The following is a 17,933-nucleotide window of genomic DNA, read 5'->3' on the forward strand; positions in this document are numbered from 1 at the left end:
TTAACACACGGTTTATTTATACTTACTTCATCTGCACGACAATATTGTTAAAACAAGGAGATAAAAATGATATTGATTTCATTAAATAAATATTTTTTTTAAATCTTAAAATGATACAAAGCTAATCTTTATAAGATTATTGTTTTGGAAGATAGGAACATCAATTTCCAAAGACAAGTCAGCGATCGTCCATCAGGTGACGGTAACGTCTATTTTTTGCGCTCGACTAAACTTTCTTTTTGGCTTCTTTCCTCTGACAATGGATTTTTTGGTGACACGGTAAATATTTTCCGAAACATTTAAAAAGATTTGCAGCTCCATCGATTAGCTAAGCGAAATGCTCGATTCCATGCAGCTGCAAATATATTCAATGAAGCAGTCTAAAATTCATACGATATTTTGTTACATTTGGTTGTTGCCAGTCGACAGTATGTTATAAGTGCGGTTTCTGAGGCACGTACGTTATCGTTTTATATAAGTACATCTCTTTATTGCAAACCTTACAGTCAAAAGGTGATTTTGCACAAAAGGAAACGTCTGTGTACCGTGGTAAAGGAATGACGTTTTACAAGAGGGAAAAAAAAGGGGCGATTTGCACTTTTAATCCGAAACATCGTAGTATAGTAATGCTTTAATCTATAATTTTATTTTTGATCATAGAGCAGCAATAATGAGTACAAAAAAATGTATCTAATATCGTCATATGCGTATAAATTATAACACACCTGAATATAAATTCAGTAATTGACGTTATGAAGGATGTTGTTAAGATATGTAGAAAAGTTTATTAAAAATTAGAGAACAAAAGGTGCAGAAATATAAGCAGTATTACCGAAAAGCTTGTTTAAAAATTTTATTTGAAAGTGGTGTAAAAATAGTTTTTCTGCACTGAAACCTCTAATTTCTAGATCTAGATTTTCAGCCTCTAATTTCTAGATATTGCAGTTATCGAAAAACTTTAAAAGGCAAAAGTTGTTCATCTTAATGGAGCTCTAATTAGGCTAATCGGATTTAATTTTTTATCTTCAATATTAATAAAATTATAGCGAAATGAAAATTTCAACCTACATCATTTTCACCCCACCCCCTTGAGTTAGATTGGCCATTTATAACTCGTCAGAGATTTTTACATTTCTAACAACATAATTCCAAGCCAGTTAAAATCCAAGCAAAATTAAATTACTCTAGTTATAAGCTTTTGAATGAAGGGTGGTTTGGGGTTCTAGAGGTCATGATTGGTGAAGAACTGAAGAAATTTTCCCAAAGTCTTTCATGAGAATTATTGCAGTAATTAGTCTACCTAAAAATATTAACATCTTTATTTAAAAATCTAATCGAAATTATTTAAATCCTTTCTTATTGAGCACCTACTACCCAAAAGTAAGTACTTACAAAATTTCATAACCCTAGATTCAACAATCTGCTCTGTAGTGTTTTATATGTTTTTTTTAAATCATCATGGAAGTTATAATTGAATGACAGCCTCCCGGTTACAGTTATTTTATTAAAATTTAGTCTATTATTGAGTATAGGAATTAGTTTAAATGATATTAAAAACGCAATAAAAAAAATTGCCCACAGCACAATTCATTTGTAAGATGGCTATTTCCTTTAATCCATCTTTGAAATGAAGACTGATTTAAAAATACTTTCAGGTCACCAAGGAGGTTGCCGATCTACTGTGTGCTTCGGATTCTCCATATAAATGTGAATGCAGGGGAGAAATCTTTGTGAAAGGAAAGGGAGAACTAACAACTTACCTACTGAAAACACCATATGACGAACCGCATATTCAAATCACAGTGTTCTGATCAAATAAATGCTCAAGTTTGCTCAGTAAAAAACGAATCTAGATTGTATTATTTTGAAAAAAGAAATTTCAACAGTTTCATTTAACTATGATTCTTCGAGATACACTAACTGTCACTCAGATTAATGAAGCAAGACGTTGATAAAAAACAGGCAAATAATCACTTTTACTTTCTCGTGTACGTAGTATAGAGAAAGTACTGTAAGCGGCAAAAAATTCGAACTCGAGATTTTGAAGAGTTTCCTCGTTTCAGATATCTAAGAATTCGAAAAACACATTTTTGGAAAATATCTGTCTGCCTGTGACAAATATAACTTCACCAAGAATTACATTAAAAGGAAACATCTCAACTTAAATTCACTTTTTTGCAGTTGAATTACAATTGATTACTATATTAAGTAAGAATTAAAACAAAATATAAAGAAACACACTAATTTTAGGATTAACAGTTAAAATAATACTGTTACAATGAATTTAAAATCATTATAAGATATTTTGAATATTGGTTAAAATAGCATTAAATAAATTGTCTAGTTTAAGGCAATGCATTGATTTTTTACTAAATTGAATAGTATATATCAATTAAATAGTATATATAAAATATTCAAAATTGTATTCAATTCAAATACAAATTATTCTATCATTCGATTACTTAAATTCATGTCAAAATGTTTAATAATTTAACGACATTTTATATTCATAAAATGTTGTTAAATTATGCCTTTTTGTTCTTTAGTTAATGAATTGAATCATTATAGCTACTGAATTAAATAAATAACAATGAATAAATATTTCATCATAATAAATTTATATATAAGTTACAAATTTGGTTGTCTTTATACTCAAATTTACCTTATAAAATTATATAAAAGCAGTGAAAAAAATTTCATTAAAGTTCTATTTTGTAAAAAATCCATTATCTCTTCTTTGAACATATTAAACCCATAGTGATGGGTGAATGCAGGAAAAATGGTATCAAAATTTCATTTTAAAAAAAGGAAGAAATAAAAACCCATAAAATCAATTAAATACAAAAACATAATTTATGCAAACTTAATTTGCATTTCAAAACATTATCTGCATTTGTTTATAAATTAAGATACCAATCTGAGAAACTATAATAATATTATTTTGGTTTTTATGCAGGAATACATACAAAAAATTATATTTATTTCAAATTATAAATTTTTTTTTCTCTTCATATAAAAAAAAGACTTAGATACATTTTAATTCTGTTAATAAAACATTAAAGAACAATGGAGCACATATTAAAAGCGTTTATTGTTTTTTATTTACAAAAACTATGATTGTAAGAGTAACAAATGAGATTTAATAAATGACACGATCTTGAAGGCCTTCTACTTCAGGTAGCTCATCCAATGAATGTTTAAAATCTATACTATTTATTCTAATTAAGGTATATGGTGTTCTAAACCCTGAAAAAAAATGTACGTAGTTTTAATAAGTGTTAACAAAAGCGATTAAATAGAATATTTAATCTTTTCACAGAAAACAAATAATATTTTATGTAATAACTGAAATGGACACAGAACACATACAGGGCAAATTTCTTTATCAGTTTTAACTAATATAAGATTATATGAGTTAATCATCATCCTCTATCATTAAATCATTACCATATACTTTTATACATAATTTTAAAGAAATTTCACTATAAGAGACTCAATATAAAGAATAAATTCAAAATATCTTCATAGCCAAAAATTACTAAAGAGACAAAAAAAAAATCAATTTATATTACAGACTAAAATTAATATAGGCAGCAATGTATATATTATTGGGAATAAGCATTCTTCATTTAAAATACATCTATAATATAAATTATTAGTGAACTTATGAAAAATTTTCATGACATATATAAAAATTAGGCAACACTTAAGCATTTGATTTCATCTTATTATTTAAAAATAAATTTATTTTTAAAGATGTGAGAATTTTGAATTTTCAATGCAATTTTTGGTATAAAAAATATAAAACTGTAAAAAGTCTTTACAGATAACTTTTTATTAAAAAGCAATTATTTGAAAGCTATAAAATTATTGAAAAAATGAATAACATTCTAATAAGCCATGAACTTTAAACAATCATTAACATGTAAAGCACATCAGAAAATTGCTTGGCGACTATAATTTAAAAATTAAAGATATTAATGATTAAATAATTCCACAAATTACTCCATCAAAAACTACTTGAACTGTAGCAAGAGTATTCATAGGTCTTACACTATGAAGCTGTGCCTTCTTATAATGCAATTACTAGTTGTGAATTTTTAACAAATAATAAAAATAATAAATAAATAAACATATATTGCTCTACAAGCTCCATATTTCCCAGATATGATTTAAAAAAATGTCAAGCATCATTCAAAGCTACTGTATTTTTGCTTTGAGATTAGAGGGTTTTTGATTAAATAATGTCTTAAATGTTGATTTAAGGTACATCTATGAATATCAGTAAAGCCATATTTCATTTAGAGTTATTTTTCTTTAGCAAGTGACTTTAAAGTGATGCACTCAAATTACCATGAAGCAGCAATTTTCCTAGCCATATAAACGGATTGTACCTCCCTATTATTGAAATATTTTAATATATTATACAATAAGATAATTATAATAAATAGCAAAAATAATTAATGTATTTTTTAAGAAATTTGGTTACTTTTTGATTGCCTATTATTTTAACACAATTTTATAGCCATATATTGAATTATAAAATGGAAAACCAAAACAAAGAGATGTTATCTATTTGATTTTGTACTATATTAGGATTGTTTTCCCAATGGCCTGAAATATTTCATTTATTTTTACATTAATTTCTTAAATTTGCAGATGGAAAAATCCAAAATTTGAAATTTAACTACTGATAAGAAATAAAAAAAATAAGTATATGAATAAGATTTTTTTTTTTAAAATTCTAAAACAGGAAAAAAAAAAATGTTTACAGAATATAATTATTGTAAAAGGGAATAAAGAATAAAAATACAAACCAATGAATATTAAAATACACTTTCAGAAAGTCTAAGATTAACCAAACTTTGCTCACTTTTATTACATATAAATTCTTATTTAAAATGGAAATATTACATAACTTTTATAAATACTTTTTAAAATTAATTTAATTTTAATAGTCTTCATTTTGGATAGTGGAATGAGCTTTTTTTAAAACATAGTACATGTCTTAGAAATTAAGTGATAATGAATATATTTGATATTTTTTATCAAACAATAAAAAAATGAAATATTTACTTTTATAATAAAGCTGCAATTTCAAAGAAGCCAAGCAAAATTTCTTTATTAAAAGAAAAAAGTTTATCTTAAAATTACAGAGCTGGGGAAATTTTTTTTTTTCAAATATTTAAAAGGGTACTCCAGTTATATTAGAATATATCATGATTTTATTAAAAGCCGACACAGCAGATTCAAATGTTTTTAGTTTTAAAATTCATATAGCAAAAGTGAATTTCTTTTCTTATCAGATAATCTATGAAAAGGTCAATGAAATTCTAGAGAAAGCAGATCAAAACTGGATCATGATTTATTATTAGATCATTAAGGATCTAAACATTAACCATAAAACAATTCCAATCCATTGGAAGAAGTTCAGTGATCAAGATCACATGATCAAGCAAAGTGCAGATAAAAATGTTTGATTTTGTCTTCAAATAAATTGAAACTTTTCTTTCCCATCCATTTTATGTACACTCAAATGAGAATAAATGTCAAGCAGCTATAGGATGAATGTACTAGTTCATTTGCTGCTATGGAAATGCAAGAGTTAATACTGATATTGAATAGAAATTATTGCAGTTGATTGAATAACAGACAATTATTTACAAAGAATAGAATTAGAAAAGAGTGGTAAATGCTTTTCAATATTTTTATCTAATATATAAAAATTAATTTTTGTTTGTTCGTATCTTATGCGCTGCCATACCATTTAACTAATTGCGATGAAACTTTGCCAACTTATTGCTTGCACTTGTGCGAAAGTTATATTTTAAAATTGACAAAAGGCAAACAGTAAGCGACACATGTCATTCGGAGTCATATACACACATATATCAAACAAAATAAAATTATTATGAATGATGCCAATCAATGTCAGTGAAATGAAATCAAAAATATTTAGTGCAAGCATTAATTTTTTTCTTCTCATTGATGTATAGTCATCTACACAGGATACTGTCATTCAGTGTGCAGCAAATGCACATATCATTCAGAGTTTATCAGAGTTATCTGTTTCAGAGTGAAAAACAGTAATTTTTCTATTTATTTAGTGAATCGACACACGATATTTCAATTATACAAGCACATATGTTTATTGCTTTGACAAAAAAAATATGTCCCCAAACGTTCGTCACTTAATAGATCTATCAGTGCAGCACAAACAAATAAGCCAATTTGAGCTTCTTAAACAAACAAGGAATGACAAGCAAGCAATGAAAGTGCTTCAGAATCTCAAGATCAATACAGAGCAAGAATCGAAAGACAACGTTTATTTACTACCTGATCAAACGCATCAGAATTAAAAAAAACCAATATGTGGCAAGAAGCGAGGCAACTATTTTAAATTGAAAATTGATTGGAAAAGATTTGCTCCTTCTACTCATTTCTATTATTCCCATTGACATGCCTTTTGATTTCAAATAACTGCAGTTGCCCATTCGACCTGCATTCTCGATAACCATCAACAAGACACATGGTGAGTCACTTCAAGTGTGCAGATTGAACCTACAAAATCCATGTTTTTTCACATGGCCAGCTGCAAGCTGGATGCTTATGAGTCAGACATCCAAGAAATTTATTTGTTTTTGCTGAAGATGAAAAAACAAAAAATACTGTCTAACCTAAAGCACTTGGGCAATAAAGTAAAAAAAAAAAAAAAAAAAAAATATTTATACTTCTTTTTTATATATATCATTAAATTTCAATGAATGCTTTCATTGTCAACAAGAAAATAAATATCATTCTTTCTAGCATCCCTAATTAAATGAGATAGCTACTTTAAATTTCAAATAATATTTCCAAAATTATTTCTTCTGCGGCAGCAATGCACCGAGTACTGATTAGTATATAATATTAATTAAAGTTATAAAAAGTATTTAAATGTTAAATAAAAAATTCTCATTTATGTTGTGAAATTAATTATCATGACCAAAAAAAAACTTGAATGAATGAATTTATGATTCAGTAAATTAACCTTACAATAAATAAAAAATTTCTAGACTTATAAAATAGAGGAAGAATTTATCAAAACTCTAGAGCATGCCAAAAATACTTTTGTTCACTTAATTCCCCATTTTTTTAAAATCTAGAGACAATTTTTGCATAGTAATTAAAACAAAGTAAAAATAATTATATTAATTTAATTACTAAAAAACATAACTAGCCATTTGATGATAATATTAAAATCATTCAAGTGAGAGTTCATATACTTCAATTCCCTTATTATAAACTTTTTCAATTATATAATATGATGATACACAATAAATAGAATAGCAATTAAAGTTCTGAAAGATGAAATGCAATAATCTTATTGTGTGTTCCTAAAAAATGAATCATTTTGAAAAACAGTACTATATACATGTATTTCACCTGAGATTTTTTTTTTTTTTTTTTTTTTTTTGCGTCTGAAAACTGGTATTTAAAATGGTAATTAAAGTTTTTTTTATTAATTTCTACATAAAGGAAACTCATTAATGCAAAATATGTAATTTTAATTAAATATTTTAAAATAATAACTTAAAAATCCATCAAATGATATTGAACAAAAAGATATACTCACAATGTAATCTCTTATAGCCCACTCGACCATGCCTATATAAAGGTCTGGGAACTATAAAAGTTTTTTCTATAACTGTAGCTTCAATACGGACCAAATCTTTACTGGAAATATATATATCAGAAATAGAATAAAATGTATTAAATTATTAATTAATGCTGAAGAATTTCATTTTCTTTTTTTATATTTGATACTAAAAATAATTTGCAAAAGAGGCAATGTAAACAAAACAATTTAGAAAGTGAACTTTTGTCCCTTCCTTATATTTAAAATTTCACATCTTATTTCACTTTTTTTAATATTTCTAGTTTGTCATTTTTTTATAGTTATTTTTTAAACATTACCTGTTTGTCTAAAAAATATTATCAAATTACAAAATAGATAAACAAAAGGAGCATTGTACAAAAAGTGAAACTATCTTAAGATAAAGTATGTTCATTTTGTTTCAATTTCAGGGATAATGACAGCAAATAGCTAATATGATTTCTTCATTCATGATTAGAAATTTAAAAGATTGAAAACATGATTCTAATAATATCTGAATTAAGGAAAAATTGAATATTAAACTAGAATAAGTTCTGCAACAATTTATTGTAAAAAGTCCTTTAAGATTTTTTAACGATCTTGGATAAAATATAATATTTCATACATATAAAAAAAAATCTTCATAAGAAATATGCTATATTACATTCATAAGTTAAATCTTAATGCATCATTTTAAATTCAAACAAAAAAAACATTGTTCAAAAGTTACAACTTTTTAATATTTTAGAATATTACCTAAAAGATTATTTTCTTCATGACTGAAAATTTAAAATCTTAAATTGTCTTAAAACAATTTTAATTTTTTAAACCAAAAATTATCTTTGTTATGATATTACTTATTAATGTAACAAATGATACAAAATAAATATAATAATAAAATATAATACAAAGAAGGCTCATTCAAAAGGTAGTAAAAGTATAAGCCAAATCTTTTAAAACAATACAATACATACATTCATTCATTCATTAACTAATTTAAAAGATAAATTATTTTTAAGTGAGATGTTTCATATTAAGTTTAAAATAGCACGCATATTACCAATTACTTAAAATTCTATTTCAGATATTTATTCCACAATTCCTAAAACTTTATATGAATTTATAACTTTTAACTATCTATGAAAATTCGAATATAATTTTGTATAATTATGTGGTACAATGTTTTATTTAAAAAAAAAAAAGACAGAGAGAGAAGAAACAGAAAACTGCACAAATTTTCAAATGTGTTAATAATAGTTTGATCAGGGGTGTTTGTGGGACCCCAAAAAATCCCCTGAAACTTTTACGGACTTACTACCGACATTTTGGAGTTTCGAGAAGGGGGGGGGGAGAGAGAGAGAAATGAAAAATTACAATTATGAAGTATTGAATGACCTAATTATAAAAGTTCAATAAATTACTTTTTTTGTAAAATTAATAACCATTAATTTTGCAAAATTAAGACCTTTGAACCCAGGTCACACATTGCACATCTGGTCAAACGAAGTCTCTCCCTTTTTTTTCTGCCGCGCCTACTTGCCGAAAAGAATCCAGAAGAGAAAGTCCGAGAACCAGGGGAATGAGTCATAACTCGAAATAAGGAAAGAACAAAAAAGAAGTTTTTCCCCCCTTTTCACGCATTATCACTGCCTTTGGAGAAAGAAAGGAAAAGTTTTCACCACACACACTGACCTTGCGTTTTCTGCTTTCAAAGCAAACAAAATTATCCAGATCAAAATAAATAATTCATTATTATTCCTACTTCCTTTTGAACGACGATCCCCTGAATTTCCGGGTATCGAAGTTCAAAATCCACGGAATTCCGGGGTTTCCCCGGAGCACAAACACCCCTGTTTGATGTTCACAAACAGAAGATGTAAAAAATTTGAAATGCCTAATTAAAAAGAAAAAATACTGATTTAGCAAATTTAACTAAGCATTAGCATGTTTGGAGCATACTATTTAACATCAATTGATTAGTAATTAATAAAATGAATATTTTATTAATATAGTTTAAGCAGTTTGAAAGTTATAGAATGCAGAAAATAGAATAACAGTGAAAATTGAATTAATTTAAAAAAAAATGAAATAGCAACCTAAAAGAATGAAACCTTATTATTGTATTTGATAGTTCAAACAACTTACTGTAAAAGAGGTCGCCCCAAAAGAGTGAAATCAGAACACCCAACAAGTAAAATCTAAAAAATAAGCATATAAATAAAACATTATTTCCTTATCATTGATAAATTATTATAACACTAAAAAAGAGTTACTTTACATTACCCTTTTACTGCCCAACATTTTATTTGTTGGACTGTTACATTTCCTCTTTGTAGTTAAACTGAAAACATTTTTTTCTTCTTCTTTGTCTAACAAGCTAAGGTGGATTTCATAATTTCTAAATTATTTTAATCATGTTTATATCATTCATTAGCCAAGTTCTAAATCAAAGAACCATCACTTTAAAAAATTATCTTTAAGAAATGTAAGAAATTCAAAAATAAATTTTATTTTTTTGATCATTTACTATTATTTAAACAATCGATTAATATATCTACTAATAATAAAGAAAAAGATGTCTATGTGCATACGCAAAATTTTAGGAGGGTTTTAGCAAAAATTTCCAAAAACATTATTACAAAACAATGACATTTTGTACAATTTTAATATTTTAGAAATTATTTTTCAATTTATGAAATTTTTGTCAAGTAATTTTTTTTTTAACTTAGCAATTTTTAAACAATATTTTCCATAATTTTTTAATATCATACTTCATGTTTAAGTTCATACTGTTTTCATGTTTAAATTAATTGTATTATTTTGTTTACTGCCTTATTGTTTAAAGAAAATGAAAAAAAAAAAAAAAAAAATAAAAGATTGTGCTTAGTATATAAGTAGTTTACATGAGAAATTTGAAAACAAATTTACAATACTGCAAAACTCAGATGAAATGGGTAGCTACATTTATAATAGCACTATGGTATTATGGGACTTGATTCCAGTAGAAAAATTTGCATATACAATAATTTTAACAAAAGTTCACATATTTGTAAATGATACTACGCTAATTTATATCACAATTTGATGACTGCTTTAGGTATACATTTTTATTTAACACATTTTATGGATTTGGAGTACATTTTAATTTTTTGATGTAAGCAAAATTAGAAAATTTTGTGCAAGGATTCGTTTATTTTATATTATTCATGATATATAAATGTGAGATAGAAAGAACTTAAAGCAATTAATGTCATAAAAATAATAATTTCAAACAAATGCATGAAATTTTGATATGTCAAGTGTATTTAAAGGGTTAAAAATATTGGCTAGTATATCAATAAGAAAGTTTTAAGAATGAAAATTGTCGAATTTTGAAAATTTTCCTCAAAAAATGTGGGACAATATTTGATTCTGTTCAACTTAATTTTGGAGTTTTGAAGATAATTTAGGAGACAGTTATATAACTCTCTCTAATATAAATTAAGAGCTAACAGGTTAATAAGTAGACATCTATAAAATTTAAATGCTAAATTTTAAAAAATTAAAAATATTTTCAACTAAAAGAATTTTTAAAATTAATTAATGAAATTTAAACAGCACAACAAAGATCAAATCTCAACATAATGTTCTTAGAAGCTAGCATTTAGGGATATACTTATTGACAATTTAAAAAAAAAGATAAAAGTCATCACAAAATTTCTATTTTTATTAAATCGTGATGCAAATTTAGTTTATTCAATTTACCAATGTATTTATTAATAATGATGAGTACCAGTTAGTATATGATATCATAATTTGCTTTTATTAGCCTATCAAAAATGTAAAACTGAAATGAAGATTAATATAAAAATAGCAACATAAAACAAAATTTTTAATAAAAGTTTTATAATTAAATTTTTAAAAAATTTGGTATTGAGTTGAAAAATGCAGATTTAAAGAATTGGGATTAGAAAAGTGTATTGAATTGAAAACATGCTCAAAACATTTTGAGTATTAAAACTGAATATGAAAAAAGATTTAAAATCTTTGAAAGAAAAGTTTTTTTGTGTATTCGACAATTTTAGATATAATGCTGAAGACTTGAAAATAAAATTTTGTGAAGGCATTTGGTTGAATTTTATAAGCATTTTCAGACAATCATGTCTAAAAATATTCAAAAATTGACGAAGAAATTATTTGTTAATTTAGAAGCATTTACTAATAATGTAAGAAATTGCTTCTCTTATGAGAAAAAAAAAAAAAAAAAAAGTCTCCAGCCCAATTAAGAATTATTAGTATTACCTTTGATCAATTATGAAATTAATTATAGAGAGTAAGATATCTCAAAAAGTAAAAAAGATGATAGCAGGAGAGAAATACAAAGTATCAGTAAAGAAAAATAATTTTACTATATTGTCTTCAACTTTTCTTATACTGTAGTTAGAAATACACATTTATTTTTATTTTTTTACTGACACAGATTTTATTTATTTAGTCAGTGCCCAACATTGGAGTTTGAAATATTATGATAGCATAAATTTGTTTTTACTATATGAGATTGTGACAAAAGGATATGGCTGATATAGACTGATTTCACAAATATGAATATATTTCAATTGAAATGTAATTAAAAACTTTAAATCTCTTGTCTTAAAAATTAAAGTTTTTAAATTCTTATCTCTCATGAATTAATTATTGTAATAGACACATTTCAAAAATATGCACATATTTTATATAATTCATGAAGTTTATATGTTTCACATGGATTAAAAGAAAATGGGAACAGACGAGTGCCTCAAATATTAAAATAAGTTTTTAAAAAAATATTTAAGAGCTACTTTAGAAAAGCAAAATTGGTAAAATATGTAGTGTTTTCAAGCATTTTAAAGGATCTAACAAAGTACAGTTTTAATTATTAATCTATATTTTTGAGATGCAAGACTATAAATCATATTCATTTGCTAGCATGAATATAATGATAAACATAGTTCTCAATTGAATCTTTTTTTTTTTAATATTTCAAATAACTTTAAATTAAAGCAAGGATTAAAAATTAAAATTCTATTAATAATTATATGTAAGTAATTAAATATCAGTCAAATAAATTTAATCAACCAAATTTTGGCAATTTTTTAACTTAACACTTTAAAAATATTTAACTTTTTTTTTCTTTAAAAAATAATGGTTTACAATTTCATTCTATATATTTAAGAAACATATGCAGAATGCTTATGCCAAAATTACACATAAAGTATTCTTAAAAAAATAATTAATTTACAAACCTTTTCTAAACAAATTTTATCTCCAATATTAGCAGGAAAATATGCATCTACAGCAATTATATCTTCATTTGTTATTTTGTACCTGTTCTCATGTAAATGTATTATAGCAAACAATCGCCCATGGGTCTTTTCCTTGATATGCGTATTGATTTTTCCAATAATTTCTGAAAATAAAAATTAATCCTGATTTTTTTTTACTATATCAACTAATTGCAAAAACAGTGAAAGAGAAATACCATTAGGTTATAAAACAAACTTGGATAACAGCATTAAAAATTAAATACTACAAAGTATTGATTTAACCAAGTTTTCTATTTAACAAAATTTCCTGCAGAATTTGACTCTAACATGTAGCATTGTTAATTCTCCATATTATATAATAAATGACTTTTATGGCATAAAGAGTTTTAAACTTAAAAAAAACATATATATGCACAACAACTTCTCATTTGTCAAAGCTTTTACAAATTCTTTTAATACAAAGTGCCTGCTGTGACATCATATTTTCAAGCTTTATTACAACATGTATATAGCAGTTTATAGCAAGTTATACATGTATATAGCAAAGTAAAAGTAGGATTATAAAATTATATATATATTCTTTACAAGAAATTTAGCAGCATTTGAGACATTTCAAAAGAGATTATAATGTCAAGAAACTGATATTTATTATATACTTTAAATTTTAGCAATTACGAATAATGACAGAGTAGAGTTGTTTATTTAAAAACAGACAGGTTCTTTTTTTCCCCATTATTAAGATTTTATTTGATTAATGAGGTTGATTTTAGATATTCAGTAGATTTAAAAGATTTTTTTAGACCAATGAAGTTCTGATAAATTTAGTGTTTTATAATTCCTTTTTATTACTTATGCATTATAATGTTATCAAAAATTTCATAATTTTACTGATTTTCTTATATTAATGACTGCATTCTCATGCAAATCTTTTAAACACTATTGCTTCTTGTAATTAGAAGTTTGGTGCAGTTTAACCAGTACCAGCTCTTTTGCCAAAAACTCCTAACACACAACAACATTTCAATGAGTAAAATCTCTCAGTTTTTAAATTTTACACATTTATGCAGACATATATTTTTAACCCTTTTATTATTGATCTAGTCCAACCAGTCTTGGAAATTCTATCATGGCAGGCTAGTTTTCGTTTCAAACAGGTGATTGAATTTTCACCAAGAATATCCTAATTTAATATCCTGCAACACTTATTTGAAACAGAAACTGGCTCGGCAGGACAGAATTTGCGTTTATGATTGGACTGGGTCAGTAATGAAAGGGTTAAAACTCTTTAATATTAATATTAAAATGAGCTAAATTCTCTTTATGCCTTAATTACAATCATATTATTAATTCGATATCATATAAAAAACCAAAATAAAAGTTTCAATTTACATAAGTTGAAACTTACATTAAAGTTTGTTTAAAAATGTAATTAACTATATAAATAAAACTAGTAACAAAAATCACATTGGACTTTTTTCTTAATGCAAGAATTCATTTTTTTAAAAACAGCATTTAATAAAAATCAAATGGTGAATATATTTTACATTAAAAAGTGTTTAGTATATATTTCGATTCATTCACAAATAAAAACCTATTTTTAAAAAAGTAATCACTTTGTAGCTGTATAGCATTTATTTATGAAAATTACACCTATGTTTTCATGTTTGGGCTTTAAACTTTTATAGAAAACTAGATACAATTACCATCAGAAATTTGTTCATCTCTGGCCAATTTAGCATCAGGATCTGTTGAAACAGATGAAACATAACTTGAATTTTTTCTATAAGCAATTTGTTTTGAAATATATACAGGCTGAATTATGTGCTTTTTGAGTAGAGCTTCTGAAGTAAGTCTTGAAATATTTCTGATACCTAGGAAAATCATAGAAAAACAATATAATATTTTGCTAGATAGAAAAGAGCTTCACCAAAAATAAGCACATGAAAAACAATGATAATATATAATGCATTACTAAAAAAAGGATATTGAAATACAGATATATTATATATTTCAAATGATCATATATTAATCATTGAAGTATATAAGATACAATTCAGATTACAACTTAAAGAAAAATTAAGGAATAACTTCATAGCATGTAAGTCAGCAAAAGTATAGCAAACTTCTTGGTTCTACTACAGATGAAACAATTTTGCATTTATAATTTTTGTATTGCAATTCTAGTACATTCTCACAGAAAACACAAGTTGATACCATACAGAAATCTATGAGTGACCGCATTATCATAATAATGCCATGTGTTTTTATGAGCCTTATGAATAGAACAAGTTTTACAAAATCAATTAACTTCTATTTTCAATATAGAGTTTCACTATAGAAGTTAACATACTAATAAAATAAGATATAAAATTGTTAAGGAACATGAAGTGGAGCAAAAAAGTTATGCTCACTACCTTACTTAATCAGATGATTTCATTCTTTAACCAGCAAAAACTGAATCAAGATACTAGAAGTCTTTCTTCAAATGAAACACAATTTATCATGCAAATTCTTTAGAAAAGCAATTCTACTAGTATATATTAAAACAAAGCCAGACTTCCTCCTTAGCTGTTTTCCAAGCTTTCATTGATCAACAGATAGAGACACAATTTCTTTCAGCATGAATCCGCAACTCATAGATCTCAACATGCTACATGAAATATGATTAGAATTCCCACTACATCAAATATCAAATACAATACTTTATAGGTAAATTCTTTCTTTAAATATAGTCAGGAAAACAGTGACATATCCTAAGTTATATAACTGGAAAAAAAAATGAAACATTATATAAATTCTGGAGTATTGATAATTTTAGTTAGTAGCAAGTACATATTTTGAAAGTTTATCAGCTGCTCCAATTAAAAGTAGTGATAATTATTTTTAATGCAAAATTTGAAATGATTTCTACAGCTTTTACATTAAATACAAGCATTAAATATTCAGAAATTTCTAAGGACCAATTTTTAAAAAAAAAAATCACTATTTATTATAATTTTTCAATTCATACTCATTACTTCCAGGTGTTTGTGTTTCTGAAGGTAAAGAACATACATGAAATCAACTTGAATTTCAGAAACTTTCCTTCAGTTACTTCAGAAAACTTTGCACATGAAGGTAATTTTCTCATGCATATTAGCAAGCAATATAGATTGCAACTTATTGATAAAAATCTAACATAAAATGCAAGCGAAATTTCCCAATGATAAAATAGCACAGTTTTTAAAGGTAAGAAATTCATACAGTAAATAACTATAATAAAGAAACTTGAAATGCAAAATATAACAAAGCACACACAAAAAGGTAAACTTAAAATATTTAATTCAGGTGTAGCATATAATGAAATTTCGATTTAAGTGATTCCTTCTTAAAAACTACTTTCAAATAAAAATTTTCTAAAATAAAACAAAAAAGATCTTATATAATTCGAGTTTTAAATTTTTATAAATCAATTTAAATAAAAATTATAAAATTTTATGATAAAAGAATGGTTTTAAAATATTCTAAAAATCATTTTTCAAATATATATACTTTATTAATATCTTGTAAAAAGAGAAAATTGCCTATTTCAATTCGTAACTTATATAACCTTAATATTATTTCATGCAGAAACTTTAAAAATGTCAGTGATTAAACAATACTTACAATTAATATTAAATCTCCTTATAAAATTCATTTTTTTAATTTAAAAAAAGTACAATTACAAAATGAAAACAATTTTCGTTCGGCGTTTATTTACCATGCCATAATTCTGTTTTTATTTAAATAAACACGGTTACAGTCAATTCTGTAAGGTTCTTACCTTGTTTAAGTGTCTGACTGTTTACTGCTATTAAAGCACAATAAAATAGGAATAATTATATACTCTAAATCTTGAAGATGAAGGGAAACGAGAATGTTAATAAGTTAATATCATAAGGTATTTTATTAAAAAATACACAAATAATTTTCGATATTCTTTGACCACCATGATTTTATAATATCATGACATTGAAGTTTTTAGTCTTGGGTCGGAGTGGTTCTCTTGTCACGGTTTCGTGAATTATCAGATCAGCCGATTCGCAAAAAGCAGCTGGGATAAAACAAAAGCATAAACTTTAAACCTTTATTTCTTAATTTTATAAGTAAAAATTCTCTTTTGAACCAAATCTCGCTTTAAGAGAAACTGTCTTTTCATTAGCAAAAATAAAATATCCTTCTTAAGTAAAATTAAATTTTGTATTTAATTTAATTTAATTCAATTGTGATGGTATAAGGTTCTCATTGAATAAGCTTAAAATTTTAACATCGATTCTGTTGTCTTAAGGAAAAGACATTGACACCCTCCCCCCCCCTGCATTCAACATTTCTTTTCTCCAACCAAAAATTCCCTCCCAGCCTACTGGGACCTCCCCGACCTAGTTCAGGAAATTTGTCTTTCTTTTCCAACGAGCTTAGTTTCAAGATTACAAAGTGGGGGTAGTACATATTTGAAAAAATTTAGATGTCAGCTCTAAAAGAGAAAAAGAGAAAAAAGGTTTTTTTTTTTTTTTTTTTTCCAATTTTTTTTTTTTTAATTATTATTATTATTATTATGCCGGCTTTACAAAAATGCATATATCACATTAAAAAATTGAAAGTTCATGCAATGACGTTATAATTAAAACTAGATTTTTTTACTAAGAATATAATTAATTTTTTGCATTATTTCAGAGCATTTAAAACATTTCAGATTTTGGTACACTTGCATCAAATTATTTTAATTTCTCTCAAATGAAATTTTATACTATAATATTTATAAGTATTATGCAACCATTAAATTTTTTCTGATTTATTTATGTACAAATCTATTATGCAATGAAACATATTAAAGGACATTACAAAATGTTCCTACACATGAAATCATAACATGATTTCGTAAAAGCATAATGGACCAATGGGAAAGAAATAGAGTACATCTTTTCGACCAGATCTCCCTTTATGAAGAATGCAAATGCATGTAAATTGAAATAATGTGCAATATCATAAAAATTACA

The 17,933-nt window shown here is 25.3% G+C and overlaps 2 protein-coding genes across 5 annotated transcripts in view; one reads left to right on the forward strand and one right to left on the reverse strand.

Moving 5' to 3' along the window:
• LOC129984531 (adenylate cyclase type 2-like) overlaps positions 1 to 1,847 on the forward strand; it is a 126,587-nt gene extending 124,740 nt beyond the window's left edge. For 2 of the 3 annotated variants that reach the window (XM_056094432.1, XM_056094433.1), the window contains one exon: positions 1,656 to 1,847. In XM_056094432.1, coding sequence (XP_055950407.1) covers positions 1,656 to 1,811 — 156 coding nt within the window. In that variant the 3' untranslated portion in view covers positions 1,812 to 1,847. The remainder of the gene's footprint in view (positions 1 to 1,655) is intronic. The other variant, XR_008785498.1, reaches the window with a different exon arrangement.
• A 1,225-nt stretch (positions 1,848 to 3,072) lies between these two features.
• LOC129984282 (39S ribosomal protein L21, mitochondrial-like) lies at positions 3,073 to 16,682 on the reverse strand. Of its 2 annotated transcripts, XM_056094134.1 has the most exons (6): positions 16,564 to 16,682; positions 14,622 to 14,789; positions 12,898 to 13,061; positions 9,782 to 9,834; positions 7,616 to 7,716; positions 3,073 to 3,246 (listed from the first exon to the last, which is right to left on the reverse strand). In XM_056094134.1, the coding sequence occupies exons 1-6, from the start codon at positions 16,592 to 16,594 to the stop codon at positions 3,140 to 3,142; spliced, it is 624 nt and encodes a 207-aa protein (XP_055950109.1). In that variant the 5' UTR covers positions 16,595 to 16,682; the 3' UTR covers positions 3,073 to 3,139. The 2 variants fall into 2 exon arrangements, with proteins under 2 accessions (XP_055950109.1, XP_055950110.1); XM_056094135.1 differs by lacking the exons at positions 3,073 to 3,246; positions 7,616 to 7,716 and adding an exon at positions 8,831 to 9,530.
• Between the last annotated feature and the right edge of the window lie 1,251 nt (positions 16,683 to 17,933).

This window comes from Argiope bruennichi, chromosome 9, assembly GCF_947563725.1.
Source record: "Argiope bruennichi chromosome 9, qqArgBrue1.1, whole genome shotgun sequence".
NCBI lineage: Eukaryota > Metazoa > Arthropoda > Arachnida > Araneae > Araneidae > Argiope > Argiope bruennichi.

Bases quoted from the DNA above. Each gene is read 5' to 3' on its own strand.
- LOC129984282 (XM_056094134.1), bottom strand. From the start codon at position 16,594: ATGAATTTTATAAGGAGATTTAATATTAATT. The intron at 7,717-9,781 runs GTAAGTTGTTTG...ATATATTTCCAG, and splicing joins TTGGGGCGACCTCTTTTACA to TAAAGATTTGGTCCGTATTG. The intron at 3,247-7,615 runs GTGAGTATATCT...ATTTTTTTTCAG, and splicing joins GGGCTATAAGAGATTACATT to GGTTTAGAACACCATATACC.